At 43.4% G+C, this 26,475-nt stretch overlaps 1 protein-coding gene across 1 annotated transcript in view; it reads right to left on the bottom strand.

The window, feature by feature from the left end:
- Nucleotides 1-26,475, bottom strand: part of hormad1 (HORMA domain containing 1) — a 47,056-nt gene that overhangs the window by 19,352 nt on the left and 1,229 nt on the right. The window contains exons 2-10 of the mRNA XM_063032260.1: nucleotides 23,605-23,662; nucleotides 11,803-11,947; nucleotides 10,576-10,639; nucleotides 6,931-6,967; nucleotides 5,960-5,980; nucleotides 5,831-5,854; nucleotides 3,837-3,904; nucleotides 1,938-2,089; nucleotides 713-951 (exon numbers count right to left, since the gene is read on the bottom strand). Coding sequence (XP_062888330.1) covers nucleotides 713-951; nucleotides 1,938-2,089; nucleotides 3,837-3,904; nucleotides 5,831-5,854; nucleotides 5,960-5,980; nucleotides 6,931-6,967; nucleotides 10,576-10,639; nucleotides 11,803-11,947; nucleotides 23,605-23,637 — 783 coding nt within the window. The 5' untranslated portion in view covers nucleotides 23,638-23,662. The remainder of the gene's footprint in view (nucleotides 1-712; nucleotides 952-1,937; nucleotides 2,090-3,836; nucleotides 3,905-5,830; nucleotides 5,855-5,959; nucleotides 5,981-6,930; nucleotides 6,968-10,575; nucleotides 10,640-11,802; nucleotides 11,948-23,604; nucleotides 23,663-26,475) is intronic.

Genomic DNA, 26,475 nt, shown 5'->3' on the forward strand with positions numbered 1-26,475 from the left:
TCTGAATGGACATTGAACCCATGAACACTACCTCATTACTTATTCTATTTTTGCACTATTAACCATTCACTGTAATTCAGTTTTTCTGTATTATGTATTGCACTGTACTGCTGCCACAAAGACAACAAATTTTACAATATATGCAGGTGATATGAAACCTGTTTCTGATTCTGCACCAAGATACAGTGAAAACTGTGCAAACTGTGTACACGAATCAAATCATGACAAAACACATAGAGGTAGAACAAGGTAAAACAAGAACAATAATAAATAAAATGTAAAAGCTACCAAAAAGATTCAGTGCAGTAAATGAAAAAGTGTAAGATCATAACAAGGTAGATTATGAGGTCAAGAGTCCATCTTATTGTACAAGATATCTGTTCAAGAGTCTGATAACAGTGGGAAAGAAGCTGTCCTTGAGCCTAGTGATATGTGTTTTCAGTCTTTTGTATCTTTTGAGCAACAGGAAAGCAGTGAAGAGAAAATATCTGGGCTGGCTGCTTTACTCAGGCCGCAAGAAGTGTAGACAGAGTCCACAAAGGTTTAAGCAGCAAATGAGCTGAGAGAGGGGTGGAGGGGAGTCAGGCTACAGAATGAGGTGGTATGTGGAAGCGAGCTTGTAACTTAAAAGTAAGACGTGACACCCAGGTTGTGAATCAGTTCTCAGGAAAGTGGGGGGAAGTGTGACTTATAAATGGAGGGCACGTCTTACACTAATTTCGACTTGCTCATTTCGGTCCACTTCTAGAGCCTGGGCTCTGTCATTCTCCCCCTGCATGTTCTGGTCCAGGGACTCCACCATCCGCTCCCTGTCAGTAGTGACCTTCATCTTCAGCACGTGAAAAGGGGTGGCAACCTCACCCACATTCAGGAAGATAGGATTGCCTTCGAATATCATGTTCCCCGAAGTGCCCTCTTTAAAGCCCGGTGGCTGGTAGTCCAACGGGGTAACTGCGCAAAGAATAAAACTGTAAGACCGAGGAACAAAATCAGGCCATTTGGCCCATCGAGTTTGCTCCACCTTTCAATCATGGCTAATTCATTTTCTCTATCCCATTCTCCCACCTTCTTCCATTAACCCCTCTACCAATCAAGAACCTATCAATCTCCATCTTAAATACACCAGTGTGACTTAGCAATAAATCCTACAGATTCACCATGCTCTGGCTGAAGGAATTCCTCCTCATCTCGGTTCTAAAGGGATGTCCCTTTATTCTGAGGGTGTGCCCTCAGATCCTAGGCTCCCCTACGGATCGAAACATCCTCTCCACACCTATTCTCTCCAGTCATTTTGATATTTGATAGGTTTCAAGGAGATCCTCCTCATTATGAGGGGGATCAAAGACTTCTCATGCAGAGTTGTGGACACTATAGACTTCTCATTGCCTTGGTAAAGCAGCTAGCATAATCAAAGACCCCTCCCATCCTGGACATTCTCTCTTCTCCCCTCTCCCTAGGATAAAGGGGGAACATATGCTTGGATGCAGAGAATACAAGTGAGGTATTTAATGACTATTTTGCTTCAGTATTTACCAAGGAAAAGGATATGGAGGACCAGAAGATCAATATGTTAGGGCACTTAGAGGTCAAAGAGGAAGTGTTGGGCCTCTTAGTATAAAGGTGGTTAAGTCCCCAAGTATGATGGGATTTACCCCAGGTTGTTGAAGGAGACAAGAGACGAGATTGCTGGGCCCTTGATCAGTATCTTTGTGACCTGAGCCGAGGTCCCAGAATGTGTGGCGACACTCGTGGGCACATCCTCGGGTTGTCGGTTGTTTCACTGCATGTTTTGATGTACTTGTGAAAATAAATTGATCTGAATTGGAATCATCTGCTCTATGGGTTGACTAGCTGAGTGGCTCCTTGAGTTTGGGTCTGCCCGACATCTCCTCACTTACACAAACCCACCCTCTCTACCCAGGTTATGAGCCAATTACCTTCATCATAGTAAGACAACTTCATCTTCAAGCAGATGTTATTGGGAAGGGGTCCTAGGCTCTGCATCAGGACGCAGAGTTTGCGGATGAGCAGGATGCTGGCTTTCTTCGTGTCCAAACAGCTTATGGTGGACCTTATTTTCCCATTGTTGCTGAACACAAAAAGGAAAAGTTATGGAGTCCGAGACTACTACAGTACAGAGGCCCTTCAGCCCATCTACCCAGTGATGACCTATTAATTCGCCTCATCACATTGGCCTGCACCTGGTCCATAGTCCTTCATACCCCTCCCATCTGTGTACTTATGCAGACTTTTCTTAAGCGTTGCAACCGAACCAGTATCCACCACATCCGATTGTTCCAAATTTGCACCGCCCAATGAATGATGCTCCCCCTCAGGTTCCCCTGAAACATTTCACCTTTCACCCTTAACCTATAACCCCTAGGTCTAGTCACACCCAACCTCAGTGGAAAACGCCTGCTTGCATTTACCCCATCTATACCCCTTATAATTTTGTATACCTTTAACAAATTTCCTCTCATTCTCCTACACTCCAGTGAATAAATTTCTAACCTATGCAACCTTTCCCTCCAACCTGGATCAATTCCTGGCAACATCCTTGTAAAATTTTTCTGCATTCTTTCAATCTTACTGACATCTTTCCTTGAAAGGACAAATCACATCACACAAGAAGCACAAAGACCAAGGGTTTTTGCCAATTAAAAATGGGCAACCTCAGTTTAGCAGGTAAAGACATTGGGTGCCCTTAACAGCAACTCTTGCCGAATGCCTTGCATTTCATCACTTCAATTGCCTGGCTCTGAGCTCTGAAATTACCTCTCTGGATTTCCCTGTCTCTAGACCTTGCCAAATGAGCTGCTTGAGTAACATCTGCCCCACTTACTAATGTTACGGTATGAAGAAAAAGCACAAAATAAAGGAATATTTCCTCCTTTTGATGGCGGTGAGAGAAAAATGATGACAGCTTCCAATGAAAAACAATGAAATTTCCTGAGTATATTCAATAATTTCCTTTTGATCTGAATTGGATAAAAGGCAAATTTCAAAGCCAGGTCCAAAATAGACATTAAACAGACACACACAGCACATATGTAACTATATAAGCAACCACAGACATTAGTGCACTAACAGATGTAACAATTCACTCAAATTCAATGATGTATGAACATACTACACAAAGGCACCTTTAGATACACTTTACCCTCTCAGTGTACCAGCAATGGCCAATCCCTTCTTTGTTCCCCGACACCCATCTCTGCTGAGCTGAAATGGTGCCCTGTCCAACAGACACTCCCTACCTCTGCAGCTTCCTCCAGCCCAGCAACCATTTGAAGCCTCCATGTTCCTCTATCCTCATGTTTCCCGATATCCACCATGCCACCACTGACAACCGTGATTCACCTCCCCTCAGTACAAACCACACACATTGATAGTTACCAACAATGACTTACCCTACCCTCAGTACGTAGACACACACACACAGACCTACATACACACTCACTTGTACACATATGCACATACTCACTCATACACACCCAAATTCACACAAGCACACCACTGACTACTACAAACGTGTTTGTACTTCACCTATCCTCAGTACACATACACACGCAACATAAAGTTCATCTAGAGGCACAGGTAATCACTCATGCACCCACGTAAGCACATCAGTTTACACCCCCACGTCAGTGCACTCGAATTTATGGATACAAGAGCACAAGTATGACTACACGTGCAAGAGCAGGCACACGCACACGCACATAAATATTAACATGAACCCTTCTCAATGTAAATACCCACACACTAATACCGTGTATACACACAAAGTCCTGCAAACTACATGACTATGCAGAAAATGTAACTGAAGGTGAAATTACCTTGCGAAATCCATCAATGGTCCTCCTTTCCTATATTTGAACTTGAACTGATAACATTCAGTAACTGTCTGGAATGGAACCACAGGTGATGGAAGAATACTTGACACAACTGTGCAAACACTATCAAATCATTGAGCATTTCCTGCGTCCCTCCACTTGTTTGGAAACACTCACCCTCCCCATGACTAGGTTCTTGGTGGACAACAGTTCCACTTCAGCCAAGGATTACCACAAAGACAGCCACTCAATGTGTCCCAGTCAGCTCCAGTATATTGGCTGGATATCTATTGACTGTATGCAGTACCTCCTTTCATCTCAGATGTACAACTAATTTTTTGTAGTTTAACAATTTATATCTGCTTATATTTTATATAATTATCTATATACATGTAACTGTTTCTTATGTTTCTTGGTGGCCACAGTATGTATATGCAATTGTTCAGTGTGTCTCTTAGTACCTACAGTTGTTTGTATGATTCTGTAAACTTTTCTGGTATTGCATTATTTGAATTGATTGGTTAACTCTTATCTCCAAATTTGAATGGAATGTCTCTTATCTACGGGGTATAAGAAGCTCAGACTCTTTGGCTTATCATCTTAAGACTTTCCTTCCCCTTTGTTCTTAGCTACTAAACTCTTGCTCATCTCCATTTCCGTCATTCTCTTAGTGCTTAATAAACGACTATGAAGCAACAATTTCTTTTTAATGCCTCATTCTTGACTTGCGAAAGAACCTGAGATGAAAAGCATCAGAATCCAACATCACCATCCCATTTTCCCAACCATAACCATACATCACCTTCTTGGTAGGCTGACCCTGGCCAGGTCCCTCCTATCACCCTGATACTCCTCAATACCTATGTTGCATGGCCTACAATGCTCCCCGTTCAATAATATCTTCATCTATAAACTCCAATCCTTGGTTTAAAATTCCTGTGTACTTCTATGCCTGTAACCACCCCACTCAAGCCCTTCCGGGATCACTACCCTCCAAAGATTCCAGCCTCTTGGCTTTCATCAGCAATAATTTCAATCACAGAGTCAGAAAGCACTGAAATAGACCCTACAGCTCATCGCGTACTACTACCCTTTGTGTTATGAACTTACCCACCAGATCCCCTTTCAAGGCCTTCTGTTCACTATAAACCTCTGCCTTCTAGTTTCAGACACCCTGCCACGGGAAAGAGACTGACTATCTACCACCCGGCCACACTAGTTAGGAGCAGAATTAGGCCATTCCGCCCATTGAGTCCGCTCCACCATTCCATTATACTTGATTTGCCATTCTTCTCTTTCTCTCCATAACCTTTGACATCATAACTAACCAGGAACCTACTTCACTTCAAATATACCCAATGACTTAACAGTCTGTGGCAATGAATTCCATAGATTCACTATGCACTCACTAAAGAAATTTGTTCTCACCTGTTTCCAAAGGACATTCTTATATTCTGAGCTGTGTCCTCTGGTCTTAGGCTCCCCAAATATAGGAAACATCCTCTCCACATCATCTATCCAAGCCTTTGAATACCCTGTCCATATCTCTCATAGTATCATAGATCTTATAGTCATCTGACCTTCACTCCAGAGAAAGCGAAGGAAAGGTGTCCCAATCTATTAAGTCTCTCCTTATAAACTCCAGTCCTCAAATCCAGGCAATATCCTTATGAGTCTTTTCTTACACCCTCTGCAGCTTAATCACATCCTTCCTATAGCGTGACCAGAACTGCAAACTAACATCTTACACGATTTCCCAACTCTGATACTTGATACTTTGGCCAATGAAGGCAAGCATACACACATCTTCTCATCACAGAGAATGTGGAAGATCGGAAGAGAGATAATGACATATTGGCTGTTGGTTGGCCCACTGGAAGCAGATGGCAAATCGCACATGAGGTCGTGTGGCTTTGCCATGGCACTGATCCCTCACCATAACACAATGGTGAAAATTTACCATATGCCACAATTTATTACTTGAAAGGATAAAATACCTGGGGCTCCTCGTTGGTGTAGATCTGTAAATGAAGGTAAAAGTCTGCTATAAATGACCCATCATCCTTTGCGTACCAATGAGAAAGAATGAAAAAATGAAAACTTGCCAATATAAATACATGACTTACAGCTAAAACCAACATCCGCAGCTGTTGAAAGGAAAATACAGGATACTTTTAACATGATTAAATTATGACACTATACCCTCATGATTAACTTTTCCCTGCTTCGGTCTGTCAAGAGTCATGAGTTCAAAACCCACTACCAGAAATTTCAGCATGTAAATTTAGCTGACATTCCCAGTGCATATGAATCTGAAAATAATAAAAATATTGACCCAATACCTCAAAAACCTATTGCACACTTTGGATGAAAAATCTATTAGTGGAGATCGTACACCTGCCACGGCAGCATTGTAGCATAGCAGTTAGCACAAATCTAATACAGCATCAGCTACCTGGGTTCAATTTCCACTGCAGTTTTTAAGGCGTTTGTATATTCTCCCATGACCATGTGGGTTTTCTCCCACATTCCTCAGACGTATGGATTAGTAGGATAATTGATCACATGGATGTAATTGGGTGGCATGAGCTTGTTACCTGGTTTTATCTCCAAATAAATAAATAGATAAATAACTCTGCCAAGGACAGTCCCAAGCCTGGCTCGGGAGGAGAGGGGATGGACTTGGGCTAGCAACCCCATCTTGTAAAAACCCCATGCTAGAGGAAGGATCTTTGCTAGAAGACACAAGAAGTCATGTAGTGAAAGATGAAGCCACAGGAACAATCAACTCTCTTCGGCCCAGGAAAGTGGACTCTGGTGAGCTGCTGTTGACGGCCTTTGCCCCAGTAAGGGGTGATGGGCTTAAGAAGTTAGATAAATAAGTAGACAGACAGACCTCCACTGACACACCATAGGAAATTTACAGCAGCCCAATTCACAGTCAGGATGTGAGAGGGAATCAGAAGTGCCAAGGAAAACTCACAGAGACGGCACACAAACTCCACACACCATCAGCACTGTACACTGGGTCACAGGAGTTGTGAGGCAGAGACTCTATCAGCTAATTTCTAAAAAGTAACATCAAGAAATGACTTACATATTTTTTCTGTAATGCATCATAACATCCCATCATCCTAAATGAAGCAAAACAACAACACAATAATCAAAAGTATACTTTTGTCATAAATTATTAATGTCCTGGTAGCCTCAAATCTAATGGCATGAACATCAATTTCTCCTTCAGGTAAAAATAATTTCCTTCCCAGTTCTCTCTTCTTCGATTTGCCATTCTTAATGCTTCTCTTCAACTGCCTATCACATCCCCCAGTGCCCAACCTTCTTCCCTTTCTCCCATGGTCCACTCTCCTCTCTTAGCAGATTCCCTGTTCTCTAGCCTTTTATCTTTCCCACCCACCTGGCTATCACCTTCTTGCTATCCTCCTTCCCCTCACCCCATCTTTTTATTCTGGCATATTCCCCCTTCCTTCTCAGTATTGAAGAAGGATCTTGGACCAAAATGTCGACTGTTTATTAATTTCCATAGATGCTGCCTGACCTGCTGAGTTCCTACAGCATTTTGTAATGTCCTGCTTTATTCTTATTCAGTTCATGCTGGTACTAGTCTTGCACCCCACCTCTTACCACTCCCTCTGTCCCTTACCAATTTGTTTATGTGTAGAAAGTGTACAAACAACACGCAGAACTAGAATTAGCACAGTGCTTGCAACAGGAACGATTTATCCAACAAGATTAGGTGCTGTGGTAACGTCACGGTTACAACTCAAGGCGTTGGAATTCAGAGTTCAAACCCACCGTCCCCTATAAGGAGTCTGTACGTCCGCCCCATGGAATGCATGCGTTTTCTCCGGGTATTCCAGTTTCCTCCCACAGTCCAAAGATGTACGGGTTAGACAGTTAAATGGTCATTGTAAATTGTGCCGTGATTAGGCTAGAATTAAATTGCGGAAGGGCAGCTCAAAGGGCTAACGAGCCTGCTCTGCGCTGTATCTCTAAATAAGTAAAAGATAAATGGCTGGAGGCCTGGAAGCGGACTATAAGACCATAGACCATAAGAGTTAGGATCAGAATTAGGCCGTTCAGCCCTTCAAATCTTCTCTACCATTTTGTCACAGCTGATGTAAGTTCCCTCTCAACCCCATTCTCCTGCCTTCTCCCCATAACCTTTCATGCTCTTACTAATTAAGAACCAATCAACCTCTGGAGCAGCAGAGGCTGAAGGGAGATCTGATAGGGGTTTATAAGATTATGAGAGGCATAGATAGAATAGACAGGGAGTATCTTTTTTCCCAGGGTAGGAATGTCTAATACTGGAGGGAATGCATTGAAGGTGAGAGGGGGTAGATTCAAGTGGGATGTGAGGGCTAAGTTTTTCACTCAAGAGTCATGGAATGTGCTGCCTGGTATGGTGGGAGAGGCAAATACATTAAAGGCTTTTAAGAGACATTTGGATAGGCACATGAATGTAAGCAAAATGGAGGGAAATGTTCATTGTGTAAGAAAATGGGATTAGTGTTTGGATGTTTTTGATTTGCTTTTTAGCTGATTTGGCACAACGCTGGGGGCCAAATGGCCGGCTCCTGTGCTGTGTTGTACTGTTTTATGTTCTAAATATACCCAATAACCTGGCCTCCCCAGCCATTCGTAGCAACAAATTTCAGATTCACTACCATCTGGCTAAAGAAATTTCTCATCTCCATTCTAAACGGACATCCCCCTATTCTGAGGCTGCGCCCTCTGGAATTAAGACTTCCTCACTATAGGAAACACCTTCTCCACATCCATTCTATCTAGGCCTTTCAACATTCAATATGATTCCCCCCACCTCCATTCTTCTAAATTCCAGTGAGTAGATAGAAAACATCGAAAATTGTGGCCTTCGGCCCACAAAGCTGTGCCGAACATGCCCTTACCTTAGAAATTACCTAGGGTTACCCATAGCCCTCTACTTTTCTAAATTCCATGTACCTATCCAGGAGTCTCCTAAAAGACCCTGTCGTATCTGCCTCCACCAACATCACTGGCAGCGCATTCCACACACTCAACACTGTCTGCATAAAAAACTTACCCGACATCTCCTCTGTACCTACTTCCAAGCACCTTAAAACTATGCCCTCTTGTGCTAGCCATTTCAGCCCTGGGAAAAAGCCTCTGACTATCCACATGATCAATGCCTCTCATTATCTTGTACACCTCTATCAGGTCACCTCTCATCCTCTGTCGCTCCAAGGAGAAAAGGCCGAGTTCACTCAACCTACTCTCATAAGGGATGTCCCCCAATCCAGGCAACATCCTTGTAAATCTCCTCCGCACCCTCTCCGTGGTTTCCACATCATTCCTGTAGTGAGGCAACCAGAACTGAGCACAGTACTCCAAGTGGGTCTGACCAGGGTCCTATACAGCTCCAATATTATTCCTCGGCTCCTAAACTCAATCCCATGATTGATGAAGGCCAATGCACCGTATGCCTTCTTAACCACAGACTCAACCTGCGTAGCAGCTTTGAGCGTCTGATGGATTGGGACCCCAAGATCGCTCTGATCCTCCACACTGCTGAGTCTTTCCATTAATACTATATTCTGCCATCATATTTGACCTACCAAAATGAACCACCTCACAGTTACCTGGGTTGAACGCCATCTGCCAGACACACCCAGAGCTCCTCATGCGATAACCCTTTCATTCCTGCCTGTCTTGGGGTTGGAGCCCTGTGTGTGTGAGGGATTGGTGGATGGGAAAGGGACTTCTTTTCCTTGTTATCTTGTTTTGTTCTGCTGTTGTTGCTGCTTGTGATATTCTGTGTTGTAAATTGTATTGCGTTGTTCTGCTGAACATGGTGGGCATGCCATGTTGGCGTCGGAACGTATAGCAACATTTGTAGGCTTCCCCCAGCACATCCTTAGTTTGTATTGAATGTTTCACTGTATGTTTCCATGTACACGTGATAAATAAATGGGCTGAAGACTTAACACTCAGTCATGTTGTGCTAGATACCAGCCTGAGGTGTAGAGGCATCTGCACCGGACTTTGAGGTGAGTGATCCTGGGTTTGAATCTGGCTGGCTTCTTGCACGCTTTCCATCTGTGCTGGGTTGAGTGTCAGGCTAGCAACTTAGCCTTGTAAAAAACAGACAAAAATGCTAAAGAAACAGAAAGGTTGCCAGCCAATGTGTCACAAGGCACGGAAAGGAACAAGAACAACATATTGTGCTAAGAGGGAGCTGAAGGTTAGGTGTAGGGCGGTAATTCTAGAGCCAGTTTAAAAGCATAACCTCGAGCGAACTGTTTATCCCTCAAATTGTTTCATGTCCTGCCTGGGGCCCCACAAAGTGGCACAGTTGCATAACAGTTAGTGTAATACTTTACAGCATCAGCCATCACTAACTGGGGTTCAATTCCCGCCACTTTCTGTGAAGAGTTTGCACATTCCTCCCCATGACTACATGCATTTTCTCACACATTCCAAAGATGTACAGGTTAGGTGTAGTAGGTTGTGGGCATGCTATGTTGGCACCCGAAGTATGGCAACACTTGTGGGCTGCCCCAGCACCATCTTGAACTGTGTTGGTCGTTGACGCAAACAATGCATTTCACTGTAGGTTTAAATGTATATATGACAAATAAAGCCAACTCTTAACCTTCTGATGTTCAAGGCACTATGAAATTGACAGATGGCACCATTATAAATTAACCCGACTTTAAAATTCAGGAGAATCATAACAAACCATTTCACGATTTCCGATGATCCAGGGCAGTTGTCATCTTCCCGCAGGATTTTCACACAAAGGTCTGAGGAGAAAATAACACAGGAAATCTTCAGTCAAAAAAAATTGAAAAACTAATGAGCATGGAAATGAATCTAGCAAAACCCAATGGTCAGGATTAGCAGAGAGCCACCCCAATCTGTTCTAGCACTCAGAAATCATCTACCTGTGTTTTTCTCTGTAAATTTTTAAATTTTATTTTGCAATACAGCGTAGAGCAGGCACTTTCGCCCAAAGAGCCACACCACCCAGTATGTCTTTGGAACCTACAAACCAGTTCGTCTTTGGAATGTGGGAGGAAATCAGAACACATGGAGAAAACTTACACATTCACAGGGAGGACGTATTACAGACAGCATCAGAATTGAACAGCCCAAGCTGTAATAACATGGTGCTGTTTTTCTGTAAGTTTTTCCTTATGTCTTGCACTGTACGGCTGCCACAAAACAACAAATTTCACAACAAACAAGTGATAATAAACCTGATTCTAAACTGGAAGACTCAGCTTCCTGCACTTATGTTCAGATTTTTGATACTGCACACTGGAAGAGTGCAGAGAAAAATTTAGAAGGATGTTGCCAGGTCTTGAGGACCCGGGTTATAGAGAAAGGCTGAATAGGTTAGCACTTCACTCCCTGGACCGTATAAGAATGAGGGGAGATTTGATAGAGCTAGACAAAATTATGAGGGGTATAGATAGATAGGGTAAATGCAAACAGGCTTTTTTCACTGAGGTTGGGTGAGACTAGAACTAGAGGTCATGGGTTAAGAGTAAAATGTGAAATGTTTAAGGGGAACATGAGGGGGAACTTCTTAACTTAGAGGGTGGTGAAAGTGTGGAACGCGCTGACAGCGCAAGTGGTGGATATGGGGTCAATTTCAACATTTAAGAAAAATTTGGATAGGTACATGGATGATAAGGATATGGAGGGCTATGGTCCGGCTGCAAGTCGATAAGACTAGGCAGATTAATAGTTCAACACTGAAGGGGCCTGTTTCTGTGCTGGTGCTGATGCCTTTCCAGGTACAGTTAATGATGCAAGTGTTGGCGGTTGTTGATGTGGAAGGAATAAGTTGCCTTGACACATTCTGGGTGTACTAAAATGGACTCAATTCAACAAAGGGCTTCTCTTCCCCAACATTCTCCCTCCCCCAGCTCTCCTAACGCCAGGTGTTAGGAATGCTTACCGTCCAGGTATCGTGTACCATAGGCGTACTCAGGAAATAGCCCTCGGAGATAGGTGATGCTGGAGATTGCCACAGCCAGAAGACGCTTCACCAGGACAAGCGACTGATGCTCCGTGCTCACCTTGCTGGGAAACGTGGCTGCACTCTGTGTCATGGAACAAACATGAGCACCATGAATGCGTTAGAGGGAGCCTTCTAACGGACGCAGAGGGGAAGGGAGGTGTCGCATATTATAGAGCAGTGGGTATAGATATACTCAAAAGGAGAATGATTCTCTTAAACTGAAGCCTATATAAGGGAGAAATGAATGGAAGGACAATGAGCGGCTTGGAAGACTGCAGATAGAGGGGAGTACAGAGTATAGAGAGCTTGTAAGACATTGGTGAGGCCAAATTTGGAGTCTTTCCTACATGCAGGAATGATTATCAATAAGATTGAAAGAGTGCAGAGAAAATTTACAAGGATATTGCCAGGATTTGAGAATTTGGGTTATATGGAAGGGTTGAACAGGATATGATTATATTCACTATATAACCATATAACAATTACAGCACGGAAACAGGCCATCTCGGCCCTTCTAGTCTGCGCCGAACTCTTACTCTCACCTACTCCCACCGACCTGCGCTCAGCCCATAACCCTCCGTTTCTTTCCTGTCCATATAGCTATCCAATTTAACTTTAAACAACAACATCGAACTTGCCTCAACCACTTCTGCTGGAAGCTCATTCCACACAGAACAAGTTTCCAATATCCCATGAAAACCATGGCTCTCTCAAACTTTTAACCTTTCCTTTCAGAGGAACATAAAAATTCTGTACCCTCACCTTTAAATGACCCCCATTTCTCTATTACATCCTTCCCATAAAACAAATTGTCCCAATCCACTCCTTCTAAATCTTTTTGCATCTCCTCAAGGTTAGCCTTCCTCCAATCAAAAATCTCAACCCTAGGTCCAGATCTATCCTTCTCTATAATTATATTAAAACTAATGCCACTGTGATCACCGGACCCGAAGTGCTCCTCAACACAAACCTCCGTCACCTGACCTATCTCATTCCCTAACAGGAGATCCAAAACTGCCCCTTTTCTAGTTGGTACCTCTTTGTATTGCTGCAAAAAACTATCCTGCACACATTTTACAAACTCCAAACCATCCTGCCCTTTTACAGTATGGGCTTCCTAGTCTATGTATGGAAAATTAAAATCTCCCACAATCACAACCTTGTGCTTACTACAAATATCTGCTATCTCCTTACAAAATTGCTCCTCCAATTCTCGCTCCCCATTCCCATAAGTGTTACTACACCTTTCCCATTCCTCAATTCCACCCAAATAGCCTCCCTAGACGAGCCCTCTAACCTATCCTGCCAGAGCACCGCTGTAATAATTTCTCTGACAAGCAATGCAACACCTCCTCCTCTTGTCCCTCCGATTCTATCACACCTGAAGCAATTAAGTCCAGGAATATTTAGTTGCCAATCACACCCCTCCTGTAATCATGTTTCACTAACAACTACCACATCATACTTCCAGGAATCAATCCATGCTTTAAGCTCATCCACCTTTCTTATAATGCTCCTAATATTAAAATACATGCATTTAAGAAAATTTCCACCTCTTACTCTCTGTTTATCACTAACGGTGCAAACAACTTTACTGTTTTCTTTTTCTTCCTTCTCCCCTACATTTTTTCCTGCACTCTGGTTCCCCTCCCCCCTTGTATCTAGTTTAAATCCACTGGAGCCTCTTTAGCAAACCTACCTGCAAGAATATTTGTCCCCCTCCAGTTCAGATGTAAACCGCCCCACCGGAACAGGTTCCACCTTCCCTGGAAGACTGCCCAATGATCTATAAATCTGAAGCTCTCCCTCCTGCATCATGTCTTCAGCCACATGTTGATCTGCACTATCTTACTATTTCTAAACCCGCCTGCACGTGGCACTGGTAGCAATCCTAAGATTGCTAGCCAGGGGGTCCTGTCCTTTAAGTTGGCGCCTAACTCCCTAAACTCACCTTTCAGTACCTCCTCACTCTTCCTACCCACGTCATTAGTCCCTACGTGGACCATGACATCCGGCTGCTCACCCTCCCTCTTGAGAATACTGAGAACTCCATCTGAGATATTGCAGACCTTGGCACCAGGGAGGCAACAGACCATCCGGGATTCTCGATCTCTTCCACAGAACCTCTTATCTGTCCCCCTAACTATCGAATCCCCTACCACTACTGCTCTCCTCTTTTCCCTCCTTCCCTTCTGAGCTGAGGGTCCCATCGCGGTGCCAGAGACGGAACCACTGCAACTTGTCCCTGGTAGGTTGTCACTAGTTATTCCTCCTGCCTTTTCTCCTATGAGCCACACTATTCTCCTGTTCACTCAACTGCAGGAGAATGGACATTAGACTGCTGGAAGGATAGTAATGGGGGACAAAGAAATGTCAAATAAACTTAATAACTTCACTATGGAAGACACTAGATTAATGCCGGAAATTCATGAGTGTTACAGGACAGAAGTGAGTGTACGTGCTATTACTAAGTAGAAGATGTTTGTGAAGCTGAAAGGTCTTAAGGTGGAAAAGTCACCTGAACCAGATGGATTACAAGGCAAGGTTGTGAAAAAGGTAGCTGAAGAGAATGTGGAGGCACTTATAATGATCTTTCAAGAAACATAACATTCTCTTTTCCAGAAGACCAGAAATTTGCAAATGTCACTTCACTCTTTAGGAAGGGAGGGAAGCAGAAGAAAGGAAATTATAGGCCAATTAGCCTGACTTCTGTTGTTGGAAGTCCACTATTAAAGATAATGTTTCAATCCTACTGCTAGAATTAAAATCAATGGATATTTATCTAATAGTTTTACCCCAGAAAGGGGCACGAGACAGGGTTCTGCACGGTCACCGCTACTCTTCGCATTATATCTGGAACCATTAGCTCAAAACATCAGACAAAATGAAGATATCAGGAGAATTACTATTAAAGGGACAGAGCACAAATTGGCCTATTACGCAGATAACATTTTGATCTATCTAGGGCAACCAACATACTCTACCTAAATTGATGCAATCCTTTGAACAATATGGCCAATTATCAGGATACAAGATCAACATAGATAAAACCCAACTACTTTCATATAACTATAGCTCACCAAGAGAAATTGAAAGTAGATAACCTTGGGCACGGCAAACAGAGTCTGTCAAATATTTGAGCATCATTATGCCAAAAGATTTGGTAAAGTTATCAGAATGCAATTATCAGCCTATATATAAAAAATAAGGAAGATATAGCAAGATGGAACCTAATTCCTTTTCTTGGTTTCAGTTCAAGGATTGAATCTGTTAAAATCAATATACTGCCCAGACTACTATATCTCTTTCAGACCCTACCAACAGAGATTAATCAAAATCAATTCAATGAATGGAACAAGATGCTATCAAGATATATATGGCAAGATAAAAGGCCCAGGGTTCGTCTCAAAACTTCGCTATTAGCCAAGGAAAAGGGGGGATGGGGCCCACCTTCTCTTAGAGATTATTATTTTGCAGCACAGTTGAGAGCTGTGATGTGCTGGTGCAACCCATCATATGACGGTCAATGGAAAAACATTGAGGAGAGGATACTTTCCATCCCCATACAGGCAATTTTGGCTGATAACAACCTACAAAGTTACATAAATACTATTGATAACCTGTGGGTGAAACAGACTCTGAAAATATGGAAAACTATTATAAAAGAATATAAACTAGAGAGAGACATTGCAATCCTTAAATGGCGTGCATATGACTCGGATTTTATGCCGAATAAACTGGATGCTAGATTTAAGGACTGGACAGCTAAAGGATTAACAGCTATTTGCAATATAATGAAAGAAGGAACACTGTTCAGTTTTGAAATGTTCAAAGAGAAACACTTATTAGAAAAACAAGACTTTTACCGGTATTTTAAAGATGGCACCGGTAACTGGTGACTTTGCGCGTGCTCTCCCGAGCAAACTGCCCTCTCCACTATCCTATACCCGAGAAACCCTTCTAAACCTCCAATCTAGCAAGATCAAGATCAACAACATCCTGGCGAAGCGACCGAACCTGGGCCTTAGCACTCAGATCTGCAGCTGGATCTTCAACTTCCTCACAAACAGGACCCAGGTTGTAAAAATAGGGGACAAGCTCTCCTGTACAATCACTCTGAGCACCAGTGCCCCACAAGGCTGTGTACTCAGCCCCCTGCTGTACTCACTGTTCACCTATGATTGTGTAGCCAAGTTTCCATCAAACTGAATATATAAGTTTGCTGATGACACAATTGTAGGCCGTATCTCGGGTAATGATGAGTTTGAGTACAGAGAGGAAATTAAGAAACTGGTGGCATGGTGCGAAGACAATAACCTATCCCTCAACGTCAGCAAGACAAGGGAATTGGTTGTTGACTTCAGAAGGAGTAGCGGACCGCACGACCCAATTTACATTGGTGGTGCGCAAATGAAACAGGTCAAAAGTTTTAAGTTCCTCGGGGTCAATATCACAAATGACCTGACTTGGTCCAACCAAGCCGAGGCCTCTGCCAAGAAGGCCCACCAGTGCCTTTACTTCCTGAGAAAGCTAAAGAAATTTGGCCTGTCCCCTAAAACCCTCACTAATTTTTATAGATGTACTGTAGAAAGCATTCTTCTAGGGTGCATCACAACCTGGTATGGAAGTTGTCCTGTCCAAGACCGAAAGAAGCTGCAGAAGATCGTGAACACGGCTCAGCACATCACACAAACCAATCTTCCGGGTCCGTGGACTCATTTTACACCGCATACTGTCGGAGCAATGCTGCCAGGATAATCAAGGACATGACCCACCGAGCCAACACACTTTTCGTCCCTCTTCCCTCTGGGAGAAGGCTCAGGAGCTTGAAGACTCGTACGGTCAGATTTGGGAATAGCTTCTTTCCAACTGTGATAAGACTGCTGAACGTATCCTGACTTGGATCTGGGCCATACCCTCCAAATATCCGGACCTGCCTCTCGGTTTTTTTGCACTTCCTTACTTACCATTTTTCTATTTTCTATTTATGATTTATAATTTAAAATTGTGATATTTACTAATTTTAACTACTTTAAATATTTTTAATATTTAATATTTGTGATCCAGGGAGTGGGAAGCACAGAATCAAATATCGCTGTGATGATTGTACGTTCTAGTACCAATTGTTTGGCGACAATAAAGTATAAAGTATTTACAGATGCGACAGTATGTTAATAGGACGGTTAAAAATGTAACCAAAGCAAGTACATGTCTGACAGAGCTGTTTAGAAAAGCATATAATTCAGACAACCATAGAAGAATCATTTCAAGTGTGTATAAGGGTTTGTCAAATCTTAAAACACATTCGACTTCATACATTAAAACAAAATGGGAGAAAGAAGGAGGGATAATAATATCTGAGGAAGACTGGATATTAATATGGAGGTATCAATGGAAGTGTACCAGTTCACAGAAATGGAGGGAGTTCAGATGGAAAAACTTGATAAGATATTCTATTGCACCCTCTCAGAAATCCCATTATGATAGTAGCCTCCCTGTTTGCTGGAGAAATTGTGGAAACCAAAATGCAAACCATTATCATATTTTCTGGGAATGCCCCATTATCAAAGACTATTGGAGTGGGATACGTAATGCCGTACAAGACACCTTTAAATGTGAAATACCCTGAGAGAGTAAGACCATATATTTTGGGTATATAGCTCAAGAATGGTTGAAAAGAGATAAATATTTAATGAATATACTGCAGGTGGCTGGTAAAAAGACCCTTACCAGGAAATGGTTATCATAGGAGATCCCAACTTTAAATGTATGGATGGAAATCACAATGGACATTTACAAAATGGAGAAGGTAACAGCATTTGGAACAATTTGATTCATACTGGGAAAAATGTTTTAACTATGTAACACCTCATAGGCCTGATTTTATTCTCACAAGTCAATGAATATGTTGTTAAAAAAAAGATCACTCCCTACTTTGGACATAGTTTTCTTCTTTCGATTGTTCCTTTCCTCTCCTTTCTGTAAGTGTATACTTCAGATAAATATTATGTGGAGATTTGTGACAAATAAGATTATATGTACAGTTTACAGAAATGTTTGTCTGATGATGAACTTCAATAAAAAAATAAATTACAAAAAAAAAATGATGTTTCAGGATTCTTGGAGACACATGATAAAATAGGCCAAAGTCAGTATGGTTTATTTAGGAAAAAAACTTGCCCGACAAATCTGTTGGAATTATTTGAGGAAATAACAAGCAGGATAGAGGAAGGAGAGTTACTTACTTGGACTTTCAAAAGGCCTTTGACAAAATGCCACACATGAGACTGCTTAACAAGCTAAGAGTCTTTGGTTTTACAGGAAAGATACTAGCATGGCTGGAAGACTGGCTGATTAGCAAGAGGCAAAGAGTGGGAATAAAGGCAGCCTTTTCTGATTGGCTGCCAGTGACTAGTGGTGTTCTGCAAAGGTCAGTGTTGGGACCACTTCTTTTCACGTCAATGATCTGGATGACAGAATTGATGACTTTGTGACCAAGAGTTTGCGGACGATACAAAGATAGGTAGAGGGGTAGTGTTGAGGAAGCCGTGAGTCTGCAGAAAGATTTAGACAGTTTGGGAGAATGGGCAAAGATGTGGCTGATGGAATACAGTGTTGGGAAGTATATGGTCATGCACTTTGGTAGAAGGAATAAATGAGTAGAATATTTTCTAAGTGGGGAGAAAATTCAGATCCGAGGTGCAAGGGACTTGGGAGTACTCATGTAGGATTTCCTAAAGGTTATCTTGCAAGATGATTCAGTGGTAAGGTGTGTTGACATAGGAGAGGTTCCAGAGGAGGTTCATGAGAATGATTCCAGAAATGAAAAGGTTACCATATGAGTGCTTAATAATCTGGGTCAGTACTTGCTGGAGTTTAGAAGAATTTGGGAGAATCTCATTCAAACCTATTGAATATTGATAGGCCTAGAGTAGATATGGAGAGCAACACACATCAAAGTTGCGGGTGAACGCAGCAGGCCAGGCAGCATCTCTAGGAAGAGGTACAGTCGACGTTTCAGGCCGAGACCCTTCGTCGGGACTAACTGAAGGAAGAGCTAGTAAGAGATTTGAAAGTGGGAGGGAGAGGGGAAATCCAAAACGATAGGAGAAGACAGAAGGGGGAGGGATGGAGCCAAGAGCTGGACAGTTCATTGGCAAAAGGGATATGAGAGGATCATGGGACAGGAGGCACAGGGAGAATGAAAAGGGGGAGGGGGGAAACCCAGAGGATGGGCAAGGGGTATAGTGAGAGGGACAGAGGGAGAAAAAGGAGAGAGAGAGAAAAAGAACGTGTGTATATAAATAAATAACAGATGGGGTACTAGGGGGAGGTGGGGCATTAGCGGAAGTTTGAGAAGTCAATGTTCATGCCATCAGGTTGCAGGCTACCCAGACGGAATATAAAGTGTTGTTCCTCCAACCTGAGTGTGGCTTCATCTTTACAGTAGAGGAGGCCGTGGATAGACATATCAGAATGGGAATAGGACGTGGAATTAAAATGTGTGGCCACTGGGAGATCCTGTTTTCTCTGGCAGACAGAGCGTAGGTGTTCAGTGAAACGATCTCCCAGTCTGCGTCGGGTCTCGTCAATATATAGAAGGCCACATCGGGAGCACCGGACGCAGTATATCACCCCAGCCGACTAACAGGTGAAGTGTTGCCTCACCTGGAAGGACTGTCTGGGGCCCTGAACGGTGGTAAGGGAGGAAGTGTAAGGGCATTTGTAGCACTTGTTCCGCTTACAAGGATAAGTGCCAGGAGGGAAATCGGTGGGGAGGGATGGGGGGACGGATGCACAAGGAGTCGCATAGGGAGCAATCCCTGCGGAAAGCAGAGAGAGGGGGAGAGGGAAAGATGTGCTTAGTGGTGGGATCCCGTTGGAGGTGGCAGAAGTTACGGAGAATAATATGTTGGACCCAGGGGTTGGTGGGGTGGTAGGTGATGACAAGAGGAACCCTATTCCTAGTGGGGTGGCGGGTGGATGGAGTGAGAGCAGATGCGCGTGAAATGGGAGAGATGCGTTTGAGAGCAAAGTTGATGCTGGAGGAAGCCCCTTTCTTTAAAAAAGGAGGACATCTCCCTCGTCCTGGAATGAAAAGCTTCATCCTGAGAGCAGATGTGGCGGAGACGGAGGAATTGCGAGAAGGGGATGGCATTTTTGCAAGAGACAGGGTGAGAAAAGGAATAGTCTAGATAGCTGTGAGAGTCAGTAGGCTTATAGTAGACATAAGTAGATAAGCTGACTCCGGAGATAGAGACAGAAAGATCTAGAAAGGGGAGGGACCAGGTAAACTTGAGGGCAGGGTGAAAGTTGGAAGCAAAGTTAATGAAGTCAACAGGCTCAGCATGCGTGCAGGAAGCAGCGCCAATGCAGTCGTCGATGTAGCGAAGGAAAAGTTGGGGGCAGATAACAGAATAGGTTTGGAACATAGATTGTTCCACAAAGCCAACAAAAAGGCAGGCATAGCTGGGACCCATATGGGTGCCCATGGCTACACCTTTAGTTTGGAGGAAGTGGGAGGAGCCAAAGCAGAAATGATTAAGAGTAAGGACTAATTCCGCTAGATGGAGCAGAGTGGTGGTAGAGAGGAACTGGTTAGGTCTGGAATCCAAAAAGAAGCAGAGAGCTTTGAGACCTTCATGATGGTCCAATGCAGACTGGGAGATCGTTTCGCTGAACACCTACGCTGTCTGCTAGAGAAAGCAGGATCTCCTGGTGGTCACACATTTTAATTCCACATCCCATTCCCATTCTGATATGTCTATCCACTGCCTCCTCTACTGTAAAGATGAAGCCACACTCAGGCTGGAGGAACAACACTTTATATTCCGTCTGGGTAGCCTCCAACCTGATGGCATGAACATTGACTTCTCAAACTAATGCCCCACCTCCCCCTCGTACCCCATCCGTTATTTATTTATATACACACATTCTTTTTCTCTCTCTCCTTTTTCTCCCTCTGTCCCTCTCACTATACCCTACTGCGGTTGTACAAGGCCTTGGTGAGACCACACCTGGAGTATAGTGTGCAGTTTTGGTCCCCTAATCGGAGGAAAAACATTCTTGCCATAGAGGGAGTACAAAGAAGGTTCACCAGATTGATTCCTGGGATGGCAGAACTTTCATATGATGAAAGACTGGATCGACTAGGCTTATACTCTCTGGAGTTTAGAAGATTGAGGGGGGATCTTATTGAAACGTATAAAATTCTAAAGGGAAACAACAGGAATTCTGCAGATGCTGGAAATTCGAGCAACATACATCAAAGTTGCTGGTGAACGCAGCAGGCCAAGCAGCATCTATAGGAAGAGGGGCAGTCAACGTTTCAGGCCGAGACCCTTCGTCAGGACTAACTGAAGGAAGAGTGAGCTTTCTTCCCGGACCTCCTGTCCCATGATCCTCTCATATCCCCTTTTGCCTATCACCTGTCCAGCTCTTGGCTCTATCCCTCCCCCTCCTGTCTTCTCCTATCATTTTGCATCTCCCCCTCCCCCTCTAGCTTTCAAATCCCTTACTCACTCTTCCTTCAGTTAGTCCTGACGAAGGGTCTCGGCCTGAAACGTCGACTGCGCCTCTTCCTATAGATGCTGCTTGGCCTGCTGCGTTCACCAGCAACTTTGATGTATGTTGCTTAAAATTCTAAAGGGATTGAACAGGCTAGATGCAGGAAGATTGTTCCCGATGTTGGGGGAGTCCAGAACGAGGGGTCACAGTTTGAGGATAAAGGGGAAGCCTTTTAGGACCGAGATGAGGAAAAACTCCTTCACACAGAGTGGTGAATCTCTGGAATTCTCTGCCACAGGAAACAGTTGAGGCCAGTTCATTGGCTATATTTAAGAGGGAGTTAGATATGGCCCTTGTGGCTAAAGGGATCAGGGGGTATGAAGGGAAGGCTGGTACAGGGTTCTGAGTTGGATGATCAGCCATGATCGTACTGAATGGTGGTGCAGGCTCGAAGGGCCAAATGGCACACTCTTGCACCTATTTTCTATGTTTCTACCCCTTGCCCATCCTCTGGGTCTCCCCCCCCCCGCTTTTTCTTTCTCCCTGGGCCTCCTGTCCCATGATCCTCTCATATCTCTTTTGCCAATCAACTGTTCCAGCTCTTGGCTCCATCCCTCCCCCTCCTGTCTTCTCTTATCATTTTGGATCTCCCCCTCCCCCTTTCAAATCCCTTATTAGCTCTTCTTTCAGTTAGTCCTGACGAAGGGTCTCGGCCCAAAACGTCGACTGTACCTCTTCCTAGAGATGTTGCCTGGCCTGCTGCATTCACCAGCAACTTTGATGTGCGTTGCTTAAATTTCCAGCATCTGCAGATTTCCTCGTGTTTGCGTAGATATGGAGAGGATGTTTCTTATAGTGGAAAAGTCTAGGACCAGAGGGCACAGCCTCAGAATAGAGACAGACACCTATTTACATAATTAATTTATTTAGAGATACAGCACAGAATTGGCTCTTTGAGCCACATTGCCCAGTTAAACCCCCCCACAAACCCCATTTAACCCTAATCCAATCACCAGGCAATACACAATGATCAACTAAGCCACCTGGTATGTCTTTGGACTATGAGAGGAAACCAAAGCACCCAAACCAAATGCATTCCACAGGGAAGTCATAGAGACTCCTTACAGAGGATGCCAGGATTGAACTCCAAACTCTGACACCCACAGCTGTAATAGCATTGTGCTAGAAACAGCAGTGCCCATTTAGAACATAGAAAAGGAGGAATTTCTTTAGCCAGAGGGAAGTGAAGCTGTGGGACTCAGTGGCACAGGCAGCTGTGGAGACCAAGTAACTGGGTATATTTAAAGCAAAGGTCAAAAGGTTCTTGGTTAGTCAGGGTGTCAAAGGTAACGGGGAGAAGGCAGGAAAATGGGGTTCAAAGGGATAATAGATCAGCCATGATGGAATGGCGGAGCAGATTCAATGGGCTGAATAGCCTAATTCTGCTCCTACATCTTAGGAGAATGTGGGGAGATCTTATTAATGCATACAGAATTAACAGGGGCATAGACAGGGTGAGTAACAGAGTGAGTACTTGCAGGCTCTTTTCACGTTTGGGTGAGACTAAAACTGGAGATCATAGGTTAAGAGTGAAAGGTGAAATATTTAAGGGGAACCTGAGAGGGAACTTCACTCAGAGAGTGCTGAGAGTGTGAAGTAATAGATGTGGATTCAATTGCACGTTCCTGCCTGTGGCCATCGAACGTGCAGCTCCTCCCGTGGAGGATCAGACACCCTGAGCCAATACACTGGTCCCGGACTTATTTTCCATCTGGCACAGTTTGCATTTTGGTGTTTGATTGTTGGGGTTTTGTGTATTGCTATATTTACGCTCTATTCTTGGTTGGTGTGGCTGTAACGAAACCAAATTTCCCTCGGGATTAATAAAGTATATTTATCTATCTAATTGCAACACGTAAGAGAAGTTTTGTTGGGTACATGGATTGGAGGGGAATGGAGGGTTATGATCCAGGTTATTAGACAGAGTAACAGTTTGGCATGGACTGGATGGGCCGAAGGCCTGTTGCTGCACTGTGGGCTCTATGACTCTAAGTTGGTCGAGGGAAGACTGAAGGAGGAAGAGAAAGGGGTTGGGATAGAAAGAGATATAAAGGGGAGGGATTGTTAATGCAAAGTAGCTTATAAGTACTTCATTATCACCCTGTCATTTAACATTAATTGCAGACCTAGGAGGAGTGAACTTCAATTAATAAAATTTGTACAGCACCGTACCACAGCATTCTTCATCTTCTGGGCAACTGCCATTGTTGTGTTGAGTCCAGTAGATTGCCTGCAATCACAGTTAATAATGTCAGTTATACAGTTCAGTTGCAGGTCCTTCTGCCCACTCAGTTAGTACTGTCCTATTTTATTCTCTCCACAATCCCAACCACTCAACCACTCCCCTACACACCAGGGTATGTGTGAGGAAACCAGGGCGGCCAGAGGAAATGCAGTCACAAAACAGACATGCTACCTTCAAACGCACAAGAGCAGTATTTTTATCCTGCGATCAGGGTTCAATTCCTGCCACTGTCTGTAAGGAGGTTGTACATTCTCTTTGTGGCATTGTGGGTTTTTTCGAGTACTCTGGTTTCCTCACACATTCTAAAAAATACGTAACGGTTAAGGTTAGTGAGTTGTGGGCATGCTATGTTGGCACCAAATACTTACAGGCTGCCCCCAGCAGATCCTCGGACTGCATGGGTTATTGATACAAATGACATATTTCACTGTATGTTTCAAGACAGTGGGGAAGTTGTTTCATTTGGCAGTATACATGTATACAGTTGAATAATAATAGACTTGAACTTGACTTTCACAAATAAAACTAATCTAATTAGTAATCAAGAGATTTATAAATAAGATACGGATGCATGGAGTCAGAGGAAGTGTATTGGCATGGATAGTGGATTGGTTAACCAATAGAAGGCAGAGAGTTGGTATAAATGGGTGTTTCTCCAGTTGGCAGTCAGTCGTGAGTGGGGTGCCTACAGCTGTTTACCATTTACATTGATGATTTGGAAGAGGGGTCTGAGTGTAGCGTAGCAAAATTTGCTGATGACACTGAGTGGAAAAGCAAATTGTACAGAGGATGTGGAGAGTCTGCAGAGGGATATAGATAGGTTAAGTGAGTAGGCCAAGGTTTGGCAGATGGAATACAACGTTGGTAAATGCGAGATCATCCACTTTGGAAGGAATAATAGAAGAGCAGATTATTATTTAAATGGTGAAAGATTGCAGCATGCTGTTGTGCAGAGGGACTTGGGAGTGCTTGTGCATGAATTGCAAAAAGTTGGTTTGCAGGTACGACAGGTTAAGGCAAATGGAATGTTGCCCTTCATTGCTAGAGGGATTGAATTCAAAAGCAGGGAGGTCATGCTGCAACTATGCAGGGTACTGGTGAGGCTGCACCTGGAGTACTGTGTGCAGTTCTGGTCTCCGTACTTGAGGAAGGATATACTGGCTTTGGAGGAAGTGCAGAAGAGGTTCACCAGGTTGATTCCAGGGATGAAAGGGTTAACCTGATGAGAGATTGAGTCATCCAGGACTACACTCTCTGGAGTTCAGAAGAATAAGAGAAGGTCTTATAGAAACATACAAAATTTTGAAAGGGATACATAGATATAAGTAGGAAAGTTGTTTCCATTGGTGAGACTAGAACTAGGGGACATTGCCTCAAGATTCGGAGAAGATGATTTAAGACGGAGATGAGGAGAAACTGTTTTTCCCAGAGAGTGGTGAATCTGTGGAATTCTCTGCCCAGGGAAGCAGTTGAGGCTTCCTCACTAAATATATTTAAGATACAGTTAGATAGGTTTTTACATAGTAAGGGAATTAAGGGTTATGGGGAAAAGGCAGGTAGATGGAGCTGAGTTTACGAACAGATCAGTAATGATCTTATTGAATGTCGGGGCAGGCTCAATGGGCCGGATGGCCTACTCCTGCTCCTATTTGTTATGTTCTTATGTAAATTCAAAACCAGTCCTAAACTGGACACATTGGAGGCTATGGTAGAACAAAGGACCCTACAGAATTCCTCACTGAATAAAAAAGTACCATACAGCAGGGGTCTATGTTCTGTGTTCTAAATCAAGTGATTATCCAGTCAACCACTTCAAATCATTGTTGGGGTCTTGCTCTGGGTTTATCCCACTTAACAACATTCAGTACACTTCAAAGAAATGATGCGGAGGGCCATTTTTGAGATCTTTTTGTGAGGACTTTTTGAAGTAGAATGAATTATTAATCATTCTTAAAATATAGACTATTATAGCATAGTACAGGTCCTTTGGCCACTGTGGTGTGCTGACCTCTTAACTTACTCCATAACCAATCTAACCCTTCACTCCAACATAACCCTCCATTTTTTTCTATCATCCATGTCTCTAAGAGTCTCTTAAATGTCCCTAATGTATCGGCTTCTACCATCATCCCAGCAGTACTTCCCACACATCAACCACTCTCTGCATAAAAAACCTACCTCCAACATCCCTATAGTTTCCTCCAATCATCTTAAAAGTATGCCCTTTCATATTAGCCATTTCTGTCCTGAGAAAATGGTGACATGCCCACATTTATGTTCCAAGTTCAAATAACTAAGATGTTTCACAACTTTTAAGGATGGGGATAAGCTTTCAGAGTAAAAGTTACTCAGAAGTTCATAATAGGGAGCCAAATCTATCCATGGGGGTAGGGGGGAGGCTACATATGGTACAGGAGGTAAGTAAGTGCTGAACATGATGCCAAATCAAACTAATTGCTACGTGATCCTTATCCATGTGCCTATCTCAAAGTGTACAAAACGTCCCTATTGTATCACCCTCGTGACTTCATTTCTTTTCCTGTCACACACATAAGACCAATAAGGATCCTCATGGGTAGCACTGGCCAAAGGGAATTTCCCATCAATCTACAGTTACACCTCAAAAAGGATCACAACCTTGTCATGGTCTAGAGGCTTGTGTGCCTCAATGACCCGGAGAGCTGTGTTGGATGGAGTCAGGGCTTTGTGCTTTGGCTGTTGGTACGGTCACCCATGCCATACAGATCAAAAGGTAGAGGCCAGACAAAGAAAAGTCCACTGGTCCACCAAGTTCAGGG

Source organism: Mobula hypostoma, chromosome 2, assembly GCF_963921235.1.
Source record: "Mobula hypostoma chromosome 2, sMobHyp1.1, whole genome shotgun sequence".
Taxonomy (NCBI): domain Eukaryota; kingdom Metazoa; phylum Chordata; class Chondrichthyes; order Myliobatiformes; family Myliobatidae; genus Mobula; species Mobula hypostoma.